The 27,053-nt window shown below is 44.6% G+C and overlaps 1 protein-coding gene across 1 annotated transcript in view; it reads left to right on the forward strand.

Moving 5' to 3' along the window:
• Positions 1-27,053, forward strand: part of PRKCH (protein kinase C eta) — a 233,599-nt gene that overhangs the window by 125,514 nt on the left and 81,032 nt on the right. The window contains exons 7-9 of the mRNA XM_077909543.1: positions 1,587-1,714; positions 4,647-4,790; positions 4,975-5,148. Coding sequence (XP_077765669.1) covers positions 1,587-1,714; positions 4,647-4,790; positions 4,975-5,148 — 446 coding nt within the window. The remainder of the gene's footprint in view (positions 1-1,586; positions 1,715-4,646; positions 4,791-4,974; positions 5,149-27,053) is intronic.

A 27,053-nucleotide genomic window follows, 5' to 3' on the forward strand; every position in this document is an offset into this window, starting at 1 on the left:
TAGGAGCTAGGGAGTTTCAAGTTGTCTCCCACTGAGTGTTGCCATGACAGTCTGGCTGTCATGGGGTGCAGTCCCCTGCAGAAATACAGGTGAATTTCAGCCTGAAGCTCTAGATAAATCCTGAGTCACTGGGGGAGGCAGAGTTGATGTCATTGCAGCCAGACAACTTCCATCAAGTGTTTGGACTCACCAAGCCTGCTCTGCCAACATAAAGGGACTAGTCACCTGTCTTTAGGAGGGGCAAATTTTAAAAATCTCTTTAGAACGTCATTTAATAATTCTTTTTTCCTAGAAACATGAAATAATTCTTTTTCAACCAAAACAGCAACCAGCTCATGTGTAGCTTTGGTTCAGGCACTGCTTGATCTGAAGTTGGATGGTGACCCCTAGGTGTGGCTTTCATTGCAAAAGTCACTTTCTGCTTTTGTATAGTTGTTGCTGTCACGCAGGGCCAGGTGTGGGGCTCATCTGCATTGTTCTTGTCCCTCGTGGCCTGAGGGTAGCACACACACAATGATCCATCTCCTGTAATTTTTGCTTTTATTGTCACATGGTCCTTTAGAGAGGGCACTGCAGGTGTGCTTCTCTGTACTGGCTTTCACCATGAAGCTAATGAAGCTTAAGCCTCAGAGTGCCTTCCCTGCAAGGGTATCTTCCAGAACTCTCCACTTGATTGGATATTCTTTCTCTAAAAGAGAGCACCCTAAATTACATAAATCCAGACCCCGCAGAGCCTGGATCTGTGCATGCTTCCAACGATGGGTTGACACTCCTGATGCAGGAATATGTTGCCTGTGGTTTGAGTTCTGCCTCCCAATCAGCAGGGCCCCAGTAAAGAAACTGTGTCAGAACTTTCTGCTGATTAGACCTTGGGTCCCTTCATCCTCCCAGGTCAGTTACCTCTGCACCAGGAACTTAGCTTGCTCTTCTCTCCTCTTCCAACTGCCATTTACTTTGACCTTTAAAAAAGTTGCTTCTCTCCCCCGTGAAGTAGTTAGAAGCACAGGCTGCAAGCACTGAGAACCACAGCCCCACAGGATGCTGTACCCTGTGCTGTGAGGGCCACCCAACCACAACAATATTCAGAAAGAGAGCTTTAGAGGTTTTTCTCTCAGAAACACCGTTTCCATCCTGTCTGAACAGCAATCTATATGTGGCATTTAGATTGCTACCTTTTATTGAGGGATACAGGCAAAAGCATAGAGTCAATTGACATGATGCCTTGTTAATTGACTGAAACTTCACTGGGATGAGCATTTTGATTTCTGTATTGAATCGTGCTGTTAAATCGGCTTTGACTACTACCTATCATTTAGATGAATGTCTTTCATCAAGTCACGGTGAAAAAGTGGATTTGAAATTTATTATTTATCAGTGTGCCAGGCTTTCTGCTTCTGCATAAAATGGAAATGGGAAAGATGTCAGAGTTTGTTTGGAGTGTGAATTCAGTTTAATGAGAAGATGGCATTGTGCAGCCTGTACAATTCCTCTGTCATCATCTTTCAGGTTATTAAAGTTCTTTTTTGCAGTGTATGTTGAATTGGCACCTTCCTGAATGTGGATTCTCTTCTCTTCCCCCCCTCCAGTATGTAAGATGAATGTCCACATTCGATGTCAGGCGAACGTGGCACCTAACTGTGGTGTAAATGCAGTGGAGCTAGCCAAGACCCTGGCAGGAATGGGCCTCCAGCCCGGAAATATTTCTCCAACCTCGGTGAGACTTTGCTTTTTGCAATGTATTGCAATTTAGACGTTGTTCAGATGTGGCAAGTCCAAATGAGTGCATGTGGCATAAGCAAAGTTCCTAATCTCAGCAAACACAATAATCAAGATTTATTGTATTTTTTAAGAGCATTTTGTTCCACCAAGAAGATTCTGTATACAGTTATATGACATGAAATAACAAGCATGCAGATATAGCAGGAAGCAGAAGAAGGATTTTTTTTTTTTTTTTAATTAGCTTCCTGTGGTCTGGTACAGCCCTGGAGTCCAGGGCCCTGGGTTTTCCTTTTAGCTGGGGCCCCTGCAGTATAGTTGACTAGCAACTCTGGAGTTGCTTCCTCCCCTCTAACGGGGTTGAACTTGAAGATCTTTGAGGTTCTCCACAGCTCTGGAGTCTAGCTGTTCTGCAGTTTTTGTTTATGGATTGTGAATTTATCTCTCAAGCTCAGCGACAATCAGGAGTTCCTTCCTCTTGGCTCTTGGGAGTGGGTGGGGTTGTCAGTTGCCGTGGGCATGTTTTGTCTTACAGCCTCCCTGAGTCACCTCCACTTGCTGTGACCGTTAGAGCCTCAACTGCTTCCCAGACTCATGTCCTATTGCTGCCTTCCTGGCTGGGCCTGCAGAGCACTGGGAAAGAGCCATGGCTACTGTTGTGGTTTGTGAAAGGTTTAGCTTGATATCCGGTTTAGGAAAATTCTAGACTTAACTGTTAAATGTTTCTGGGTACTTAGGAAGGGAAGCACCATCACTGTCACTGTTGGGTTATCCAGAAACGTCCATAATCACCACCCTGTTTCCTTGTTATGGGTAGATTAGGGACTTGGACTGAGATTATATTCCTTTATTTCAGGAAAGTGTTAGCAATGTCTGATGTTTAGCCCATGGATGGACAGGTGGGATGCTGATGCCATGAGGGGGATTTCTAGTGCATGGGACAACTGTTCCGAAGGGCATAGATTAAGGAATTCAGCCTGCACCAGGGCTCCTAAAATGTAATGGGAATAAGACAGACCAAGTGGCACAATAGGCAGTGCCATTTGTCATTTGTCCCTTGAACCAAGTATCTTTAATGTTATGATATTTAAAAGTGAAAAAACCAAAATTACCTGTTATTTGACAGTACGACACGAAAAAGAATCTTAAGTCTATCAAAAGAGAAGAATGGGTTAAAACAAAAGATTGAGAAATACTGGCTTAGAGTTTTCTAGCTAATACCAGCCCAACCAGGGGAAGTATTTAAGTGGAGGAAGTGAGATTCAAGCTAGTTAAGTTTTTTTATCTTGCAATATTTATGATCAGAGATCTGGGGGAGAAACTACTAAAAGCAATTGGATTTTTAAGATGATCCATTTTATATCCATAATCACTGTTTTATTGGATTGAGTAAGTAAAATCCTTGTAGCTTCAAGCAATTGCACAGTTGTTGTTTATTGAAAACATTGCTTAGAAGTTGCTCCAGATAAGCCGGGGGTTTTCAGCTAAATAGGTCAAGAGCTTCAGAATGTTAGACTTTTGATCTGTTGTCTAGTGGTAGTTTGTCTTATAAATGTCCCACGATGGACATCTGCAAGTCATCTTGCCTTTGTGTAGATCCCTCCCTGTGACAGGGCTTGTACCATTGAGATGGGGTGGGTTACCCACTGAGGAGGCCACACCTACTTCTGGTTCAGTATGGTGAGACTGGAGCTCTCATTGTGCTGGTGATCAGCGTTTCTGGAGGGCCAGTTGACAGTGTATCAGAAGTCTTCAAGATTTACATTTTGTACCAAAAGATTGCATTTCCAGAAAGCTAAGAAAATAGATAATGCTCATGATCATGATGATAATGACAGCAGCTCAGCTCATGTGTATTGAATGTGCCAGGCACCAATCTAAGTGCTTTATGTGCTTTTATTCATTCCTCATAATAATTTGTGTGGCAGAGGCTATAACATCTTCTTTGTTAGAAGAAACTGAGGCACAGAGACAACGGGTAGGTAACTTGCTCAAAATTACAGGATCAGGTTACTGAGCTGTGATTTGAACCCAGGCAGCTTGCTTGAGCACCTAGATTCTTGATCACCCTGCTTTAAAGATTTGCATGCAAGGATTTTCATGATGGTAGTATTTAAATTGGCCAAAATGGGAGATAACCTATGTTTCTGATAGCAGGGGAATTAATGAATAAACTGTGATATATCCATAAAACAGAATATTGGACAGCCCTTAAAACTCATGTTCTTGAAGGATATGGAGAATACACATGACAAAGTGTTAAATGAAAATGTGTGTTATCCCTATCAAAAAAAAAAAAAAGAAAATGTGTGTTATGAAACAACAATTTTATTATATTTTTTAAAAATGTAAAGCTAGGTATGTGTGTATGTACAATTGCTTTTATTTTTTTTGAAGACGGCTGATGAGAGGTATTTAAAATTTTATCCTTCATACATTCATTCATTATCCTAGTTATATTAATTTACTTCTCTTATATAATTTAAAATATTGTGTAATAAATATTGCTTCATTCATTCACATCCTGGTATGGATCCTTGGATAAAATGTGAAAACCGCTCTTTGAATGAAGTGGACACCAGGTGGCGCTCTTGGAATCTGACCATCCTGTGGAAAGCCACTTGTAAGCCACTGGAGGGACCAGACTAAGGCGTTCGTGTTTTATACACGCCCGTTTGAGTTCACACTGAAACTCTCTGTGGCTTAGATATATTTTAAAATGTTTCTTTCTCAAATACAGTAAGCACATATCAGGAGCTGGTACTGAGGTAGTTTTGAATGGCAGAACTTTATCACATATCAAGCTGAAATGATCTTTCCCCACCTGTTGTGTTGAGAGTTGAGGCAGCATGTAAGGTCTTCTCCATCCATAAATGCTTCATGCCCATGCTGTGACCTCTGACTCCATGTTTTCCTACTTCTCTTTGCAGAAGCTCGTTTCCAGGTCAACTCTAAGACGACAGGGGAGGGAAAACACCAAAGAGGGAAATGGGATCGGAGTTAATTCTTCCAGCCGACTTGGTATCGACAACTTTGAGTTCATCCGAGTGTTGGGGAAGGGGAGCTTCGGGAAGGTGAGTCTTGATAGGTGTCTGGGTTAAAGTAAATATCCTACATGTATGTCATTTGAGTGTGCATGTACATACAGCATGCTCATACTTCCCAAGTGCCAGGCCCTTTTTGTCCCCCATGTGTTCCCACACCCTAAGAATCTCCAGAGTTCTCATGCCTGTGCTCCCTTCTCTTGCTTTGCCATAGGTGATGCTTGCAAGAATAAAAGAAACAGGAGAGCTCTATGCTGTGAAGGTGCTGAAGAAGGACGTGATCTTGCAGGATGATGATGTGGAATGCACGATGACGGAAAAAAGGATCCTATCTTTGGCTCGCAACCACCCCTTCCTCACACAGTTGTTCTGCTGCTTTCAAACGCCTGTAAGTAACACTCCCATTTACCACCTCAATGGCCTCATTTCTTAAAGAGATGGGACAATGAGATGTTGAAGATTTCATAAAGCAATGCATCAAAGTTTTGAGGGATGAACTCTCATTGTAGGGCCATGTGGAGATAACTTCTCATGGCCAGTAACTTCTCATGACCTCTGGAAGAAAGTTGAAACCAATGAACTAACTGCTTACTGTCATGTTGTTCTAGAGAAGGATCATCTTGAGGTTGAAAAGGTCTTCGTATATAAGCTTTCTCTAGCAGAGTGAAGGATACAGAAGTCTAAGAACAGAGTAAATGTCATGGACTGCTTATCTTGGTGACTTTGACCTTAGCTTTACCCCTAAATGCTGAACTAGTTATGACCTGGGCACAAAAGTTCAGATCAGGGTTAAGTCCTGAGAAACTTAATTTGTAAAGTCTCAAGGCATTGCTCCTTGCCTCAATCAGGGATCCTTTGCTTGATTTCTGTGAACCGATCCTGGGATTCAAGTCTGTCTACTCTATTATGGTACCCAGTTTGGAACACTTTTGGCTGCAGTTAACAGAATACCCAAGAGTCATGTATGTAATAAATAGAAAGGATGGGTTTAGCTCGTTTTACAACCCCTTTTTTCTTGAAGTCTGGCAGTGACAAGGCTAGTGTTGGATTAGTTGTTCAATGACATGCGGCATCTCTTCCCCATGGGGTCTCAAGTTATTTACCGTAGTCCTCAACTTCACACCTCATGTGAAGGCATCTGAAGCAGGAAGCATAGGACAGAGGCACAAAGACATCATGGGCCACTCTCCTTTTATCAAGAAAGAAAAAATCACCTGCTCACCCTTAGCTGCAAAGGATACTGGAAGAGCAAATATCTAGCAAAGATAAGTAGGTTTACCCTGGTTGACTCCCACTAACGTTGACTCATCCCCTGGGACATGGCACTCTGCTGTCTCTTTAGCATCAGGCTTGGAACTTGGCTTCTGTCTTCAACAAACAGGAGAGATGGCTCCTGAGAAGGCACCCAGAGAGTCTGCCACAGATGTTTCAGAACCTTCTTGAAATCAGAAGGCATTTTGGGAAAGAGAACCCGGGACACACTCCTTATCTCTGCTACCATCAGGGCCGTGGGAGGTGTGGGAGGAGAACAGGGACATCCCAGCTGTACTGGGATACTGCAGTGCATTTCTAGGGAAAATAGGACAGCTAAGCTTGGACCAGAAGGGTGAGTTAGAATGATGAGGCAACGAAAATGAAGGTGAACGTTCCATCTAGAGGAGCAGCATATGCACAGGTGTAGCGGTTAGTGAAGGTGTGAGGTGTAAATAAAGCTCAGCATGCTTGAAGAATGGAGGCTTGCCGGGGGGTGGTTGTGGAGAGAACTGTTGGGGCAGAGGTGACTGGGCCCAGCCGTGAAGGGCCTTGAAGGCTCTGTTAAGGAGCTGAGATTTTATTTTTATTTTATTTTATTTTTTTTAGGAGCTGAGATTTTAGTCTAAGAGCAAACGTAAGAAATTTAAGCAGAGGAATAACATCAGATTGTATTTTTTAACTATGAAAAAAAGCTAACTTTCTGCAATGGGTAATAGAAGCATTCTCTAAATATCCATATCCTTTTTCTGAAAGAAACAGTTACTACTAATTTGATGCGTAGCCTTTTGAAAAAATTTTATTTTACTTTTTATTTTATTTTTTAAAAGATTTTATTTATTTATTCATGAAAGATGCAGAGAGAGAGAGAGAGAGTGTGTCAGAGATGTAGGCAGAGGGAGAAGCAGGCTCCAGGCAGGGAGCCTGATATGGGACTCAATCCTGAGACCGTGGATCACGCCCTGAGCCATGGACAGGTGCTCAACTGCTGAGCCATGCAGACGTCCCTTGAAAAATTTTTTAAAACATGAAAACATACACCCATAAACATATATGCATCTGTATTTTCTTAAAAACACAAGTGGTAGTATACATCACCTTCTACATCACATTCTACACCTTATTTTTTTAATGTAATAATATATCTTGGAGATTGTGTCATATTTGTATATATCTAGCTGCCTCATTTTTAAAAATAGCTGCATAGTATTCCATTTTAAGACCATGACATAATTTATTTAACTTGTTTCCTATTGTTATGTATTTAGGTTGTACCTACTCTTTTATTCCAATCAATGTTGCGTTGAGTCCCCTTGTATCTTTACATATTGTTCTATTATTTTTATATGACACGCAACCGGAAGTGGTATTGCCTGGCCTATGCTATGTGCATTGAAAATTGTGACTGAGTCCAATCAGCTTCTTCTCCATAGCAGTTAAAGATAGCTAACATTTTATCACCTGTATGCCAGGCACTGTCCTAAGTGTCTATGAGCATTTTCTCATTAAATCCTTAGAGTAGCCCCAGTAAGTTAGCACCACTCCCATTTTCTGGATAAGGAGACTGAGGCCTAAAGAAATTTAACTTCTAAGAGACAGAGGTTTTGACCCCAGGAAGTCTGACTGTAGAGCCCAGACTCTTCTCTCTTGCTTGCCTGTATTTCTAAATTCAGATTTCCAAGCCATGTGTGAGGCCTCTTTTCCCCACTATCCCATCATACCATGCAACCTATCATGTCAGTGATTGGACAGATTTGAAAAATGGTTTCTTCAGAGTTCTCATTGGCATACTTCTGAGTGAGGCTGAGCATTCACAGGTGTTTAAGCAGCTTGCTCTTTCTTTTTTATTTTTTTTAAAGATTTTGTTTGTTTATTCATGAGAGACACAGAAAGAGAGGCAGAGACACAGGCAGAGGGAGAAGCAAGCTCCTACAGGGAGCCTGTTGGGGGACTCAATCCTGGGACACCTCCCCTCCCCGCCCCCCATCATGACCTGAGCCACCCAGGTGTCCCAGTTTAAGTGTCTCTTAAACGAAGAACACATCTATGCTGTTAAGGACCACTTGCAGCCTGGAGAAGGGGCAGGCTGGGGAAGGCTAGAAGCTGGGCAACATGAGGATGTACTACATGCACTTCCCATGCTGATCATGCATCTGGGAAGGAGCTGGGGCATCAGCTAATGGCTTCATAGGTCCTGGTTGCCCCTGCACTCCTTTCTCCTCATGGTCTGGACTCCAGGGGGCCATATGCTCCTCACCTCACCTTGGTTCATTTAAAGGGCCCCAAAGCCCACACTACCCCTGCTGCCTTGCCTGATTCTGGACTGCCCATCTCTGCACTCCAGGGTTCCTTTGGAGCTCTGGTCTCTGTTTCCTGTAGAATACTTGAAATTCAATTTCCTGTGCTCTGTGCTTTCTTTGCCTACAGAAGGCCCTCCCCCAGCCTCACTTTCTCATCCAGCTCTTATCTCAGAGGGGAATGGGGTAGCAGCTGAGGCTTAAAAACACCTTTGTCAAGAGGGTTGATACCAGTTGTCTGCCTGCATTTCAAGATTGAGCCTCAGGATTATACCATGAATCAGGCAGCCAGACAGGGTTACACCCAGATCATCTGTTCAGGGCCTGAGCCGAAGAGTGGATGGTTTTCTGTGACGTTAAGTTAGATGATCCTTACTGGCTGATAACCTTTGAATCAGACCGTTGACAGGCAGTTAGTGAACTTAGTCTGGTAGTGCAGTGGCTGTTGTTTCAAGGTACTCTAATGAAAAAATAAAGAAGTATCTCACACTGAACTCCAGAGGACTTTTGCCTGCAAAAGGAAATCCCCATGATTCTGTAGAACTGTCTAAGGTCACCACAATTAGATTGTATTATGGTAGAGTAGAACAAGACCTAAACCCGGAACAGATTGAGAGCCCTATGAAAGTAGCATAAGCAGTGCGGAGTTTTCTAGAAAAATATGAATTATACCATATAACAAATTATTATTATGAATTATTACCATATAACAAATTATTATTATTATTTACCATATAACAAATATAACACAATTTCTACAGGTTTAGCAGGTGTTAAGCGCTGGCTCGCCTTTCCCTAGCGGTAGTTTCATGTGCGGCCACAAGGTGGCGGTCGTTACTGCAAGGTGGTTTTATTTCTCCACCAGCGATAGGAACAGAACTGGGAGTTAGAATTTGTGTTTTACAGTAGATGTCTCCAAAGCAAAGGATAAGAGGAATTCTCACCCTAAGTCTAGATGATAAAGTAGAGGGAACCAACTTAAAGAATCAAGTGAATTTTCTCATGCTGAACTAGAGATACGCAATTTTCATTTTGATACAGTTTATACCTTCTCTCCGGTTTGCAAAGTATCAGCCTCCATAATATGCATGGCATTTATTTTCTGTGCATCTGTCAGAAATCCCCAATAACAATCCCCACTTGCTGTTGAAAAACTAACAATACAGAATAGAAAATGTTAATTACAAAAGGAATTACAGCAGTTACATTACTCTGTAGCTGCTACTCTGTTTGGCAGGCCATGGCCTCTAAAATGAGATGCTAATCCGTGTGTTATGCTGAACTGTCAAGGTCGGCATTTAGGAGTGAGCTGAGGTGAGGTATTAGGGTCACACTCAGCTATTTGCAAAGTATCATCTCATTATTCATTATAAAAACCCTTAGAGAACTGTTACTCCTCTCATGCCCAGCCCTGGGGAGTGGGTAACTTGCAGAAGGTCATTGGACTGTAAGTAGGGGAGACAAGGTTCATCTCTGGGTCAGGCTGACCCTGGAGGCAGCTCTGTGCTGTGACCCACCAGTGCCCATGTCACTGATTCAGCGTCTGCTTCAGCACCTCCCATCTGCCTCGGCTCCCCTCTAGCCTGCTGCTATGGAAGGGGCATTGCCCTTGGACATGGAAGAACCGAGTTCTTCCAACTTTGTTTTCCTTGAGCTGGCATGAGCCTACCTTAAAATAGTTTTGAGCTTTAAAGTTCTCATGGTTAAAATGAAAGCAAGATTGTAGTGAGGACCAAAGGAGAGAAGACAGAAATGCTTTGTACATGCGGAACACTATTCAAAAGTAAAACTCACTGCTGTGATGACCACTTCCTTCTTTACACCAAAGAAAAATGTCCTGGGGTTTCCCAGGGCCAGCACAGACTCCATAGGGAAGGGTAGGAAATACCCCAAAAGTAGGAATTTTGAAGACACACTTGTTCTTAGCAAAAACAAAAATAAATAAATAAATTTCAAATTGGTGGATAATCTATCAAGTTTGCTTCATAGGATTATGAGCTCATAAATTACCGCCTCCAGTTCTTTCATGATAATGCACGCTACTTGCAAATATATAATTAAATCACCATCCTCATACATTTGCCATAGTATTATGAATCGTAATAGTTTGTGAATAATTTGATAATCTGGATCAGGATTCATAAAAATGTTCGTACTCGGGATCCCTGGGTGGCGCAGCGGTTTGGCGCCTGCCTTTGGCCCGGGGTGTGATCCTGGAGACCTGGGATCGAATCCCACATCGGGCTCCCGGTGCATGGAGCCTGCTTCTCCCTCTGCCTGTGTCTCTGCCTCTCTGTCTCTCTCTGTGTGACTATCATGAATAAATAAATAAAATCTTTAAAAAAAAAAAATGTTCGTACTCTGACATCTGCTGATTTTATTTCTGAAACTAGCCTAAATAATAAAATAAACGTTACACATAAAGATGTTTAATTTTCGGTGCGCTATTTATAATAGGAAAATATCGGGAACAACTTCAGCATTCAGCAGTAGGATTTGACTATTAAATAGTAGACCATTGGATGGAGATTTTCAGCCAGTAAAGTGGTAACGAATATTACACTGTGGAACGATACGGTGTTAGACACCGTCATAAGCACCTAACATGTATTATTTGCTGCTTGCATTTTTTACAACAGCCCTTTAGGACAGGTGTGATTATTATCTTCATTTTGCTGAGTTGATAAAGCGCTGAGGAGTTAAGTCACTTGCTTAAAATCTGATACACTAAATGGTGGAACTAGGAAGTTAGAGCCCAGGAAATAATACAGGATTTATGAGGATTAGTGGCATGTATCCATATCAGGTTCTGTCCAAGACGGTGAATTGGCAAACCTAGCCCATCCAAAAAAAGCCTGGAAGGAAATTTTGCCAAATAAACTGCCAGGGGATGACGAAGGTAGTGACAAGATGGATGGTTTTTCTTCTTTGTTCTATTTGCTGGTTTTGGTAGTGAGACTATATTTCTTTAACAATGGGGGTGGGGAGGAGTGAGGCTTTGCTAAGCCAGGGTGGAGGAGGGGAGGGTCCCTGTTGGGGGGCAGGCCTAGTGATCACAGCCTGCCCTGCTCTTCCAGGTTAAATTCACTTCACAGTCCTTTCATCTTCATCAGTGGCTCTTGTGTCAGCAGCTGAGCCTCCTGGCATTTACAGCCTGGAATCCAGGCCTCCCTTCCCCCCACCCCTCCCCCACCTGCAGCTCAGGGAGGGGGGTTTGGGGGGTGCTGTCCACTGGCTGTCCTCCTGGAGCCTCAGCTGAGTGTGGAGGGAGGGAAGAACAAAGACAGGGCAGTAGCAGGAGGGGGAGTGGCAAAGTAAATACTGGTCAGATGCTTTAGTCTTTGTTCAGAGACCCAGTTTATTGAGGCAAAAATTTCCATTTCGAAGACCTAAGACACACTGTGTCTGGTGCCCAAGAACTGCCTGTCATCTGCAGGACCCAGGCCCAGGTCAGAGAGATGAGCCATGGCGGAGCCTCTCTTTTTGGGAATGTTCCAGTGTGTGTTTGCAGTCTGCCTTCAGGTGGGCCCCAGAATGCACGATCCCTTCCTTTACAGGGACAGAAGCCTGGTGTTCTGGAGTTCTACCCCCAGCCAGCCTCTGCCCATCCGTCTTTCCTCAGGACATCTGGGCTGCTGCGGAGGGCTGGGGGAGGGGAGTCCTCCAGGTGTCAGCCTACCCAGGTTGTCCACAAAGCAGTGCAGCTGGAGTTCTGGCAGGGACATAGCTTTCCAGAGGAAGCCACTCCTCAAATGGTGGTCAGAAATCCTACTTCCCAAGGCGCAGGTACCAGGTAATCCTGCATACTGAACACCGTCTATTTAGACAGCTGCTATGCAGTGATTCTGGTATACTTAAGTCATCCATAAAACATATGATGAAAATCACCTGGTAACATGAGTCCGCGGGAATATTACTCTCTGTATTTTCTCCATTGCTGCTGTATGAGATATCAGCAAAGGAGTGTGTGTGTGTGTGTGTGTGTGTGTGTGTGTGTGTGTGTGTACATACGAGAGCACGTGCATGAGAGACAGAAAGACAGACAGATGAGATAGCAGGTCATATGGCTCCGTAATGAATCTTACTGAATTATATCGGGCAGCTGACTGACAGCACTACCACCTTCGGTGTCAGAACCCTAAGTTCTACTTCTGGCTTAACTCATAGGCCCCTGTTTTTAGGAAGATCCTTGCATTTGACTTTTTTTTTTTTTTTCCCATATAAGCCCCTCCACCTGAATCTGTTTTTCTGTCATGGACCTATTGGTCCAGAGAGTGACCCTACACTTAGCTTCACATGCATGGTGGGTAGGAGGCTTACAGCCTGCTATGCGGCACTCCCATAACACCCCACAGCCTCACATGGCCTCTCATAGTCCCCTAAAGCCCCCCAGAGCTCCCCAAAGCCCCTCCACTGCACTCCATAGCCCCGTGCAGCCCTGCACCACCCCCCACAGCCCTCCACCCCCCCCCACAGCCTTCCACCACCACCTACAGCCCTCCACAGCCCCGCAAGCCCTCCTACAGCCCCCTATGGTCCCCTGTGGCTCCCCACAGTCCCCCATAACCCTCCACAGCCCTGTACAGCTGTCTATGGCCCCCCACAGCCCCACATAACCCTCCACAGCCCCCTGCGGCCCCCCCCATGGCTTCCCATAGCCCTCTGCAGCCCCCTATAGCCCTGCACAGCCCCCCATGGCCCCCCGCAGCCCTCCACAGCCCCCTATGCCCCCCCACAGCCCTCCACAGCCCCCTATGGCCCCCCATAGCCCTGCACAGCCCCTCACAGCCCCCTATGGCCCCCTGCAGCCCTCCACAGCCTCCCACAGCCCCCCATGGCTCCCCACAGCCCCCCACAGCTCCCTATAGCCCCCTCACAGCCCTGATGCAGTCTAGTCCCTCCAGCTCTCTTTCCCTTTCCTGAGTGTTTAGTGGGTATTTGGCAGCAGTCGCCAGCCTGTTCATCTGCTGAGCTGCTGCCAGAGACTGGCCTAGGAGAAGAGAAGGCACACTGGGCCCCTGGAGCGGCATTACCCGTGGTACCCTGAGTTACAGTGACATTCTGGGCTAGGGGAAGAGACCCAGTGACAGTGGCTAGGGGAGGAGAGGGGAACGCACAAAAAAGCTAGAAAAGACAAGGGTTCTGAAGAGGCCTCTGTTAATGCCTTTAGAGAGCTGGTCATTCTTAGAGCCTGAGTGGTATCTGTTTGGTAGAAGGGATGGGTGAAGAGGAATGGCAGTTACTATTTGTTGAGACCCTTGTGTGCATTCTAGGTGCTTATATTCATTACTGTTGTCTATACAACTGTGCATGTTGGCATTTCTTGGTTATCTGTGCAACTAACTATCTCATTTAATACCCAAAACAATCGAGGATGGTGTAGCTGCTATTATCCTAATTTTAAAGATCTGGAAATTGGGAGGTCCAGAGAGGTTGAATAACTTGCCCCTGATCACACAGCAAACAAGAGACCATGAATTCTTAAACAGGTCATCCAGCTTAATAATCTATGCCATTAGCTTTAAAATACCTCACAGAGAAAGGTCTTCTCCCTGGAATGTGTACAGCCAAGAATAGTGTCATTAGGCAGGAATAAAGGCAGTTTTTCACAATATATAGTTCTTCAGCCTTTTATGAAACACCTGAAGATATTTTCTCTTATCTGTTTGGAACTAGGTTTCCTCCTTTCCCTGAGCAATGACTGCCACAAATACTATTTGGTCTGCTTGTGGGTCATTTGTTAAAGTTTGCCTTTGGCTCAGATCTAAATAGAAAATGAGCCAGAACATGGTGTTTCCCAGTTGGGCATGTTCCCAACTTATTAATAGTGTTCCATCTGGGGACAAAATGCACATAGACTATCTCCAGGCCCTGGATTTCCGGGGGAGAGGGTCATTTGGGACCTTTGCTTCTGTCCTCTTAGGCTTTCTGTGGCTAATCAGGGCCTCGTAAATGAATGGGAAATAGGAGAAGCTGGAGTTCATGCTGTTCCTTTGGCTCTCCCTGTTCGGGTAAGACTGCCAGGAGACTTAGTGTGATGGGGCGGGGTGGGGGGTGAAAGAGTTGGCATGTTTTTCGATCTGAGGTTGTTTAGTTGTAAGTGGCCTTGTTGCTGGCCATCATCAACATTGGTGATCTGGAGATCATGTAGACCTGCCACCTCCATGTTTGCTAAATGGTTCATGGATCATGTGTCCTTTCCTTTATATTTCCAAGACTTGCCTTGGTCAGAATTGGCTCTGTGCCTCCCAATGACTGTTGAAGCTTTGGGGTGGCAAGTGCTTTGCTATGGTTTTCCCTGACTGGGACTGGGAACCTGCCAGACTATATAGGCACTTAGACCTCAACAAGGCCCTGTGTTGGAGCTGTGGGCTGCAAGTGCCTGAGTTGGCTCCATGGAGAAGGCAATGGTCCTTTTGCCAAATAGTGCAGTGAAAAATCTATTAGTTGGTGATCACACTGAGTGCTAGCAAGTCCTTTTAATCATTAGTCTGGTGGGGAAGAGAGGATGAATACACATGGAGTAGTGGGGTATGACAAAGAGTGTGGCATAAACATTGTCCTTCTACTACAAGAGGAAAGGTAGTTCAACAAGGACACTGAGCTCTGGGGAGGGGGGTGGGGATGTGCTAGTCTTCCCTCAGAAATGTAACCAGAATGGCTACAAGGCTAGCAAATGAGTGTCTGAGCTTTAAGCAATACCAGGGGGCATCCTGCAGGTGTTTCCCTGGGAAGTCAAATTGACTCTTGCCAGGACTGACTGGAGAGTCAGGCCGGGGCCTAAAGCCCCACCTGAGAGTAGATACACCCCACCCTGATGACAGAATTGTGCAGTGTAAAAACCTGACCAACTGCTCTGGGTGCAAACCATAGACGGTAATAGATTTTAGTTCTGAAACACTCAAGTTCCCTGTAATTATCTTATCACTGGTAAGTGCCCAGCTGTGTCCATCTTTGCTCAGCCCAAGAACCACCTACCCGGGGCCTCTTATGACTGATCAGCCTCATCTGTCACTATAGTTTTAGCCCATCTGGAGTATACAGAGCTGCCACTGAAGGTGAGGTGTACCTGAGTGCGTTCGAGGTTTCAGGCTCTGCCATAAGCCCCGAAGATGCAGCAGTGAACAAAACATGCAACAATCCCTGCCTTGTGGAGCTGGTGTTCTCCTGCACAGTCCGTGGGCCTGAACAGGCTGTTTGTAATGCCAAATCAGCAAGAATCCCTCCTTGGTGGGTTGGTCACAGAAGCAGTTCTGGGGTTTCTATATAGGATAGGCTCAGAGTAGCCATGTACTTTGGAAAGCATCTAGGGGACATGTCTTTTTTTTTTCTCTCTCTCTTTTCTTTTTCTTCTTTCTTTCTTTCTTTCTTTCTTTCTTTCTTTCTTTCTTTCTTTCTTTCTTCTTTCTTTCTTTCTTTCTTTCTTTCTTTTTGAGTTTTGTTGGCACACAACTAGTTTCATCAGTTTCAGGTGTACAACATAATGATTCAACAAGTTTATTTATTATGCTATGTTCACTACAAGTGTAGCTGCCACTGTTGGCAGGAATGCAAACTAGTGCAGCCACTGTGGAAAAAATTATGGGGGTTCCTCAAAAAATTAAAAATAGGAATGGCATATGATCCAACAAGTCTGCTATTGGGCATTTACCCAAAGAAAAGAAAAACACGAACTCAAGATTTAGACACCATCTATGTTGATTGCAGCATCATTTTCGGCAGCAAGATAGGGTACTTGTCTTGAAGCTACATTTGCATTTGAAGCACACCCTGTTTTTACTTGGGTGCAGTGAATTTGAGACCTGGTGAAGATGACTGGGGGAAAGGGTGGCTCAGGGTGTTGCCACTGCCTCTGCTTGGCCAGGGAGCCTGAAGCACAACTGGGCCAGAAGCACGGTAGGAAGGGCAGCAGCCCACTGTACAGCTCACTGCCTCTGTACGGTCACCCTCATCCCGCTGGTTAAACTCTGGTCTCTTCACTGACAGCCCCTGCACGGGGCTGCTGAGATACCATGCTTCCCCACATTAACCCGCTATGCCATCAACACTGACTCTGCTCTTGTGCGAGGCTCCTCTTCCTCCCTTCTGTTGTCAGCTGATACCTAGGCTGGGTCTCACCAGCAGACCCTCCCCTCTCTGCTGGAGGGCTTTGGCATGCCCTTGTCTTCCCTTCAGGCCACCCAGGGAGTTCCTGTTTCCTTTCTGTTGGAGGATCCAACTTGTAGTTTATTTGGACTGCAAAAGAGCCTGCTGTATCTCGAGCTCACTCCTGCCCACTTCTTTAGGATGGCCTATAATGATTTATTGCTTAGCTGTTATGAAGGGAGCCTTGGAACTTTTCCCAGAGTTTCTTAATTCCATTCTTATAGTGTATGAGATTTTAAATATTAAAATGATGTAATAGATAATTCCCAACCAAAACAAAGGAAGAAAGTCAGTCCAGCAAGCAGTCCAGCAGTCCAGTCCACTCCCCTCTCCCTGCCCCATACATGTTCCTTTCCTGGGCAGTGGACCCTGGGAAGCTCCTTCATCTGCTTTCCGTCACCTCCTCACTCCCAGGGAGCCCTGAGCTGCGATCAGCTTGTGAAGTGGGGACTGACCTGTGTCCACAACAAGCCTAGACCTTCTAAACCAGGTGTCTGTCTACCAGTGGGGGAACGGCAGTCCAAGATACATCAGATGTAACCAACAAAGTCAGGAACCAGATATGGCAGAGCTGACCTAGGGACGGGTTGAAGTTTCCCTTCTGGAAGCCTGAGGGAATCGAGGGACTGCCCTTTAACTGGATTTGTCCCTTTGCACTTGGGCTTCAGAACAGATCTGAAAGCAGGAAGGTCCCTTCCACCTGGCTCAGAACTTTATCCTTACTACTTTGACCTTTGCCAACAGGCCCAATAGTTTTAACAGTGGAATGCCTTGTGAATTTTCAACCTTTCCAGTTAAAAAAAAAAAATCACTTATTTGCGTAATGTAACGTCATTTGCTCACTACTAACATTTGGGGCAGGATAATCCTTTCTTACAGGGGTTGTCCTAGGTGTTGTTGCATCAGCAGCATCCCTAGCCTCTACATACTACTTATGAGTAGCACCTCCCTGGTTGTAACAACAAAAATGTCTCCAGATGTTACCAAATGTCCCCTGAGAGGAGGAGGATCTGCTTGGTTGAAAACCACTGCCTTGTATGAATGTCAGGTGGTCTGTCCTAGATCTAAGAAGTTAAGCGGACTAGAAGATCACTTGACTTTTTACAGGGGCCAAAGCAAAGTGTGTCCAGCCTTCCTTGTAAAAGTATAAGCATTATTTTTTTTTGGAGTTTGTAGACTGGCAAAGTTCCTGTTTTGGGGCTTGTAACAGTTATCAGTGGCTGCGCTGTGGCATTTGCTCAGGCTCAGGCCCCAGGCTGGGAGGAGACAGTGGAAGCACACAGCGTCTGTTGGGTGTGAGCCAGGGTTAGCACACTGCCAGCAGTTCTGAACAGTGAAGCCTGCTGCGATAAGACAGACATATCAGAGCCTGGGGCGTCTGGGGAGCCAAAGATTAGCTCAGTGAGCATATATTTACAATGGGTTATGTTTAAAAGCAAGAGATTGAAATAGTGCAGCTTCTCTTGTTTTGGCATTTAATGATTATGCTTCTATTTTACCATCAAGGTGTTGAATCAGTACTTTTTATGAAAATTGTCTCCACCCTGCCAGCCTATCTGTGAGTCAGATTCCCATCCCATGTGTGATGCATACGACTGGATTTTACAAACAGAGATAATCAAAGCTTTAAGAAACATTTCTCAACCAGCATAGAAAAATGTGCTAGTAGCAATACAAGTGTGCTTTGGAGGAAGCACACGTGCTATTTTTTTTTCCCATACGTGGGAATGCTATTTTAGCTCAAAGTCACAGATAACCTTAGATGCTATCTTCAGAGCTGAGTTCTCTCTAAATATTGAAAGTAGACCCTAGCCACTAGATACATTGGCTGTTTCTATGTTTAATGATAATAATATATCCATCTTGCAATCTTAATTCAGTTCAGGTGATGTTTACTTATCACACATTATGTGCCAGGGACTGAAGACAGATGGAAAAACAAAGTGTGGACCTGCCCTCTAGTTCCTTTCAACCAGGGATCATCTTCAATATATATACCTATAATCATGTGATAAAAGAAAGTCATAACTTGGCCCTTGCAGAGGTTGAAAGGGCTCTGAGACAGAAGGGGCTGTCTGAGCTGTGTTTTGAGGATGAATATGAGCCCTACAGTCATGGGGGAGTAAAGGAAGGGCGAATGGGCTTCCTAGGCAGAGGTAATAGTGGTGCAAAGGCACAGAGAATTAAAATGCTGTGCCCAGGACACCCCAAATAACTTGATGGGGCAGGATTGTAGGAGAGGAAATGTGAGTAGTGAAGAAGCAAGTCCTAATGGGCCTGACATCCTTTGCTTAGGAGCTTAGACTCAATCATGGAGGTGAAAGGTTTTAAGTGAGAGAGCAACATAAGATGTGCATTTTAGGAGGCACTCTCTGGTGGCCCTCTACAGTAAGAGGAGACCAGGGAGTCACAGTCCTGATAAGGATGCTGAAATAGTGGCCTGTTAGACCAAGGCAGTGATCATGGGAGTGGAGTCAAGGAAGCACAAAGGAGGTGGAATCAATAAGACTTTTTAGGGCAAGAGAAAAGGAGGAGTGGCCAGAGTTCTGGCCAGTTGGGAGCCTGGGGGGGAATAGAATATGATGAATTCACTTTGCAGGAAACCCAGTGGTAAGATGTTTGTTGCTCAGAAACATGGTTCAGGTGGGAGATTGGATTCAGTGTCCTCTGAGTATAGTAGAAAGTGTGATTTAAAATATTTCAGTAGATGTTTATAGATGGAGAGGAGAGGACAGTTGAGAGGAATTCTAAGCAAGGGTGTAGGAGGGTGACAGAAAGTCAGAAGAATCAGAAGTTTCATGGGTAGAGGAACCAAGTGCCCAGCCGAAGTCCATTCACCAAAGGACTTGAAGCTGTAATTGGATCTGGGATGAGATTGTTGGTGCTGCTGTCTTAGTCTCTTGTCCTTGGGGTTTAAAGGGCCCATCAGAACTCCACTTAACCAACTGAAGCTTCTCTGCAAGGTTAACACAATATCCTCTCCCCTGGCTAAGCCTTTTAATCTCTTTGTAATTACTTTGCCCTCATCTTCTTAGACCATGCCTTTTTTTACTTCGGTCTCTCTACCTTGGTAGTAAGGTTTGCATCTTTTTTCCTCCACGGACAGTGGAGCTCAGTATTTGGCCCACAGTGCAAAAAGATTGGAAAGGGACTGGGCGGGGTGGGGTGAGGGGGCAGTGTTCATTTGCTTGAACACATCTCATTTCCCCAGCTAAAGGGCCAGAGAAGAGCATGTCATGGCTGTGCCAGAAGAATCAAACTCAAATTCCAAATGGAAATTAGCAGGTACTGCAGTACTGTACAACAGAGGAAGGAACAGACTCTTGGCCAGCAGATTCGCAGGAGTCCCCTCAAGGAAGACAGAGATTATTCTTGGTCAGATTTGCTACTTCTCTAACTGGGCAAAATGTTCATTTAGACAACTATAACACAGAATCTCCTCTTGTGAGGTGGACATGTCTAATTCCAGATCATAGGAAGAGATGAAATATTGCCTTCTGTAAGAGGTTGCAAAGTTTAGGAATTTCTGCCATGGGATCCCTGGGTGGCGCAGTGGTTTAGCGCCTGCCTTTGGCCCAGGGCGCGATCCTGGAGACCCGGAATCGAATCCCACGTCGGGCTCCCTGTGCACGGAGCCTGCTTCTCCCTCTGCCTGTGTCTCTGCCTCTCTCTCTCTCTCTGTGTGACTACCATAAATAAATTTAAAAAAAAAAAAAAAAGGAATTTCTGCCATGAAAAATAATCATCTAAACAAGTAAATGGCACTTTTACTTTTTATCCTACAGCCCTATACAGAGTTAATCCATAAATATCTTTAATAGACCTCCTTCTATTTGGTGCTTAAATCAAAATCTTTACACTGAGAATTGTACCCTGGGAAATAATGATTTAAAGGAATCCTGTTATGCATATTTTAAGTGATGAAACCTTTTTAAAAAAGTGAATGATAACCTAAGACATCTTCTTTGTGAATCTGCATTCAGAAGTTTGGTTTGTATATTTAATTCAGAATTAAAACACCATGCCCGGTTGGCAGTAATCTGTTCCAGGTTTAAAGGCCAATAAACATTATCTTTATCATAGTATAGTAAGTAGACTATTCATACCACATCCTCTTATTTCCACTAACTTAATTGGGAGTCTGGCTAATTGTAGGACCTCACAGAAATGGCGCTAGGAATAGTATGTAGCTGTTACAAAAAAAAAAAAAAATCACAGTTTAATGACAGAGTACATCAGGAAATACTATGTAATATAAGTGAAGAAAGAAGAGTTTTTCTTTTTCTCTTTAAAGAGTGATAAGTAGGGCAGCCCGGGTGGCTCAGCAATTTAGTGCCACCTTCAGCGCAGGGCGTGATCCTGGAGACCCGGGATCGAGTCCCACGTCAGACTCCCTGCACAGAGCCTGCTTCTCCCTCTGCCTGTGTCTCTGCCTCTCTCTCTCTCATGAATAAATAAATAAAATATTTAAAAAATAAAGAGTGGTAAGTATAAGTAGGACATAAAGGGTAAATAATTTCTAGTTAAAAACTCCTTTGGAAATTTCTTCTTGGCTCTGAAATCTCCAGTTTCTTGGATGCTAGAAGCCACAGATAGTTTTGTTTCTCCTTGGATTTGAACTTCTATCCCTGGGTGTCAGGATTATAGGTGTTTTATTTTCATTTTATTTATTTTTTCCTCAGTTTTTCATATATTTACTTTATAACCACATTTGAACTATGAATACACAATTACTTGTAAAAGCAGAGAAAAACCAAAGATTCATAAATAAAGGGAAACGAAGTGGTGTGTCAAGCAGATCTGCTTCTCTTGAACTTTGTCACAAACTATTTTAACTATGGGTAAGGCACTTCACTTCTTTGCACTTTACTCACATAAAATGAATGGATAGAACTAATCTTGGCAGCTTGTTCTAGCTTTTCTAATGTTCTAGTTTAAATTATATTAGAAAACAGAAATGGCCTCCCACCATATTAGTTCCTCAGGTTCAGGCAGTAAGCTTGGTGGCACTAGAAATATGTCATTTAGATCTGGGCTCTGCCTTCAAAGATTTCAGGTCCTTCATAGAAAACAAGATCAAGTGCACAAAGCCAGTTTAGCCCAGTGAGACTGGGCGAGATGTGCGTGGACCAAAGGTGGCTCTGCCAGGAAGGGTGAAGACTTGAGCCCCGACATGGCTCTACCTCCAGTCATATGTTGACTGCTTATTTAACCTTTAAGGATCTTCTGGCTCATATGCCTCACCATATGTTGAACTGCAAGCTAGATTGCCTCACACAGACTAGTCTGGTATATATGTCCTTGAGCCTCATCACATTTTGTTACAAGAGATGGCCAGTGCATCTCGTTTCCCTGGGAAAACACTTGGTCTGTGGAAAGAGCTATGTGTCCCTCCAGCTTTGAAAGGCAGGTTCCCGAGGGCTTGTTCTATTGAAGACTTATTTCACCTTCCCAGAGACTAGTCTCTGAGCTCAGGATGTATCATGCCCGTGGACTTGAGAGAGGGGTTGCTGAGTGATTGGATTAGCATCTGCTATCTTCTGGGAAGGCAAAGAAAGAAAAAAATGAAGCCATTAGGTTCCCTCTCTTTGTTTCTTCCCAGGAGCCTTTGTAATCATTCTTAATGTGGTTAAATTTAAGTTGTTTCCAGTTCAGGCATGGTGCAATCAGATTTCCTCATGAGGGTGCTTTTCCACTGTGACCTCTTTGACGTCAGTCATGGTTTCCTGTTGATCTGAACTCCCTATTCACCCCGTGGATGACTTTGTTGGAGAAGAATCATAAAGCAGGGAACACTTATGAGAAATTCAACACAATGGTGTCTGTTACTGGAGATTTCCTTTTCCTTCCCCACAGCCAGTCAGTGGCACTCTGGAGCTTTGGATACAGGATTGATGGTTCTTCGTTTAAAATAATTCTGAAGCAGTTCTTAGGACCTGGGTAGGTGAGTCTAGATGTGGCTCCCAGGCTAAACATCACCTTAAAGCAATCGCCAAATTAGTCATTAATGTTAAATGTTGTTTCTGTTCTTTGAATTATTTCCAAAAGGTAATCTGTATCCTCACCGTGATATACCTTCAACTGAGAGTTATGTCTGTTGGTTACTTTTAGGGACTAGGGATTCTTGCTTCAAAGAGAAAAATCCTTTTAATCTGTTGATTACAGTGAATCAACTTTATGGAAGAGGAGAATAGCTGCTACAGAGTCTCACTATCATATGTTAGCAGTCCATCTACTTTGCAATAATAACAATTATCATTATAAAGCTCTTAAAATTAAGAATATTATCATCTGATGTTAGAAAATTTAAAAACTTGCTGGAAACGAAACCCTTGGTTGATGTTTTGGTTATCAAATCCAGTTTTGTAACCTCTTGCTTACTAGTCACTTCCAGAATGAAAAATTCTCCTTAAAGGCCATGACCATGCAGTATCAGGAAATGCCCTGCACCCCTGCAGCTGGGCTAGGCATCCTCCTGACTCTTCGAACTCTCCAGATTCATGTCTCATACCCACACTGCAATTTTGGCTGCCATTTCATTCCTGCCTACTTGTCAGCCTGATAGCCCCCTGAGCAAGGCCCCATCTCTGCATCTGCAGCAGGCAACTCACTGCCCAGGATGCTGCAGCTCCGCTGGAGGGGCCAGAGCCCCAGGGGCAGACAACTGTGGTAGCCAAAGCTGGAGTGGAGGTGGCAGGGATGGTGAGGACAATATTGGCTTATGCTTATTGAATCCTTGCTGTGCTTCTGGCACGGCTAGAAATTCTTAGCTTAAATCATGTAATCCTCACACACCTGTGAGTTCAGTCATCTTATTATCCCCGATTTGCAGATGGGCATTAAGATTGAGAGAGAGAGAGAGAGAGAGAGAAAATAACACAGCAGGAGCTGCTTTGCATCTCCGGTGTCCTGGCTCCAGAGGCCATGTACCCTCCCCACCATAGGGTGCTTTGTCTTGGCGACACCAGGGACTTGGGCGCTGGGCACAAGGCCCCATAGAATAAACTTTAGACTCTCGCATGATGGAGTAATAACAATAGTTTCTGTTTGTGGAGACTCTTCTAGGCCTGGCACTTAACGAGGCACTTTGCTTCTGGGTTAATCCTCACATGATCGCTGTAGTTACAGGTGTTGTAACCCCAGATTTATAAGTAAGTAAACCTCCCGCCCCTTAAGAATTGGTGTGTGCTTCAGTTAAAATTCTCCTGGAACAAGTTACAGAAAGCACCTAACCCAAGGTTATGCAAAAAGGGAGAAGTGAAAATAAAAATGCAGAGATACAGGGGGTGTCTCATGGAACCCAAGGGCCGAAATCATCCAGATTTCTTCAGGGATCTGAAACTGGAAAGGCAGGAGGAGCCCAGGTAGATTCTTTCTTGGCTCCCTCATCTCTTGTCTCTGTCTCATCGTTATGTTTCTGTTTCACCTTTTCTTTCTCATCCTTCTGTCTGTCCATCTATCCATCTCTCCAGCTGTACATTCAGTACTCTGTTTTACCAAGATCTTTTACATGATCTCACCACAGAGATAGCCCCAGCTTCCTAATTCACGGTTCCTCAGTTCCTGTACCCCGCACAGCCTAAATTAAAACCTCTCCATCTCCCTTCCAATATTCTGAGAGAGACTGGGAAGGGAATGGCCAGCCTGGGCCACTAGCTGTTGGTAGGATGTCCAGCATTTCCCCCATGTGACCACGCAGGACAGTTCTCTAAGAAAGGGATCAGTGAGCTGAACAGATACCTCCCAAGGTGCCTACCACAGTGACCCTGACGGATCTTATCCTTGGTTCCTCTGCAGTCACCCTCCCTAGGCGACATCGCCTTGTCACAGGTACCATCTTGGTGTGTAACTTTCATCGACCTAAGTGTTCTGTCTCAAACATTTCTTTATGCATTTGCTCATCAGTTTTAATTCTCAGAAAACAGTCTTTATGAGAGGCTTTAGGGATTTGCACACCCCTTGTACTGACAATCACTATCAGTTCAGGAGATATTTTTATCCTCTTTGACCTGGAGAAGTAGCAGCCCTGGACTGATAGCCAGGACAGACTTGGCCCAGGCTGCAGTGGGTTAATGCAGCCAGGAAGGCGCTGACAGGAATTCTATTATTAACCAGGGCATCAGCTCCTTGGCCTCCTGTAATCCACACGGAGGCGTGGGACAAAGGGATTTCTTTTATTCCCCCAGGTGTCCCTCACTGGCGTGAATGACTTGCATTTGTGGTTGGTTGAATGGGGGACAAAGGAGAAGCAAGGGCAGACAAAGGCCTCTTGGCTTTAGAACTGAGGTTAAACCAGTGTCTGGGACCTTAGGTTTCTCACCATGCAGGTCAGGGCAAAATTTCCCTTATAAGAGCCAGAGGCCTCCCGTGCAGATATCCAGATTCAGTTTCTAGGAAACTGGACTTTAGAAAAGCCAGAATGGTTTTCTACACAGGCTGAAACACAGTCGTCTTCATAGTCTCTGCCTCAGGTGGGATTTGGAACCTCTTCCTTGCCCTGGAAGTGACACATGGGCAATCTTCATCCGTGACGCTGGGCCTCCCTAGACCCAGGGTTCCCAACAGATGCTTCCTCTACTTGTTCTATAGTTGAGTTTGTGAAGCATCACTTAGTGTTTGTCAATCAGGAAGACTAGTTCTTGGTTTTTTGTTTTTTGTTTTTTGTTTTTTTTTTTTAAGATTTTGTTTATTAGAGACACACAGAGCAAGGCAGAAATACAGGCAGAGGGAGAAGCAGGCTCCCTAGGAGCCTGATGTGAGACTTGATCCCAGAACCCTGGGATCACTAACTGAGCCAAAGGCAGATGCTCAACCACTGAGCCGCCCAGGTTCCCCCCGCCCCGCCCCCAGGGAGACTAGTTCTTAAACAACACAGACTGAGTGGAGTTGTAGACAGGAGGTTGTCTTCGGGATCCTGGAGTCCTGGGATCGAGTCCCACATCAGGCTTCCTGCATAGAGCCTGTATCTCTCTCTGCCTATGTCTCTGCCTCTCTGTGTGTGTGTCTCATGAATCTCCCGTCAGAATTTCGAATACATGTCTCTGCTTTGTAAAGGGTGTCTGCTAAATATGAACGGTTTCCTTTAGGTTGCTGGAATTCATTCCAGAGCCTGCACATTTAGCTGGGCTCATTTGTTTTTGAAGCTAATGTTTTAGCATATGTGGCAGATTCCAACCCTCACTGGAGTCTTCTTCAAGCCAAGCACCATAGCTGCCACCCGTTTTAGGCTACACATTGGGCCTAAAGTTGTGATAGAAATGAATAGGTGAGTGAACACCTATATCAACAGGACTATGGCCCTGTACTTCTCAGCTATAGGTGGCCTGAGGATGGGGTGAAAGGTAGCACCCTAACTAGCTTTTTGCTTTTTCTATCAGCACTTGGTTATGAAAGCAGCAGTGTTACGGTGATGTTTTGGCACTTAGGAACTGTCTCCCTTTGCCACCCTTGTGCCCTGCCTCAGCTGACAGTTCAGTCATTCATATACCTTGACACCTCCCTACTCCAGCCTGACTCTTGCTTCCTTATCCTTCAAGGCTGGGAAATTAGCTCTCTTTGAAGCTTTCTCCAAATCCCACCCCAGCTTTAGGCTGCTCAGGTGCCCCTGCTCTGTTCCCATGACATCATCTTTGCGTCTCCACTGCACTTAGCACCTTGGGGTGGTGTGCTCCACGTTTCTCTGAACTGTCTGAGAGCAAGTGTGGGATCTTCTTCATTTTATAATACTTGCTCTCTACCCAGGACCTGGTATGGTGTGTGCCCAGTAAACATTCCTTCTTGTTGAAAATCTTAAAGGAAGCATGAAAGATCTCTGAAAGCTTCATTAAGTACTCTCAAGCCTGCATACAGAACTCAGACCCTTTATTCCCATGGAGTCCAGGGACCCAAACCAGAGCTGATCGCATCTCATTTGGGATGTGGTTCCAACAAGCTCAATGGCTTGGTTGCTTTAGGCATCAGAAAGGCCATTCATAGTGTGAAGAGATGGGCATATAAAGAGAGGGTCTCCTCTCAGCAAAAGCCTCTGGTGAGTTGATGAACACACATTTTTTTGTCTACCTTGTGATATTACTTTAGGTCTTTGATAGGATGGACCATTACTTTTTGTTAAATCGTCATTATATCTGGCTGGCTTGTTTCCCCTTCATGCTTACTTCATGAGTTGTGTGTAGCCTGGGGGATGAGAGTTGTTCCAGGTGGTGCCAGACAGGAGGTTAGAAAGAAAACTCTGAATGAAAAGAAACCCCTGTTTTCCCAGTTCTAAGGCTTCTGACTTTGCTGTGCATCACAGGTAGGTGTGCCCCTCTGACCCTCCTGCATTTTCTGAGAATCTGCCTCTAGCACTGGGCTGAGAAACAGATGAAAGAGTGAGATGAAGCAGTGTTTCCTCCCTTAGATTTGGAATTCAGCCTCTGCTCTGGCTTTTCAGGCTTGAGACATGAAAATGATTTGGGGGGGAACTAGAAATGGATGAAATTGCCCTTAAAATACCCTCATCTTTTTGATGCCTGCTGCCTTAGAAATTCTTGCCAAGTACACTGACTTCCAGCAGCCTAAGGAATAGCCACTTACCTATTGACTCAGTTCCCATAATCAGGTA

Source organism: Canis aureus, chromosome 9, assembly GCF_053574225.1.
Source record: "Canis aureus isolate CA01 chromosome 9, VMU_Caureus_v.1.0, whole genome shotgun sequence".
NCBI classification, from domain to species: Eukaryota; Metazoa; Chordata; class Mammalia; order Carnivora; family Canidae; genus Canis; species Canis aureus.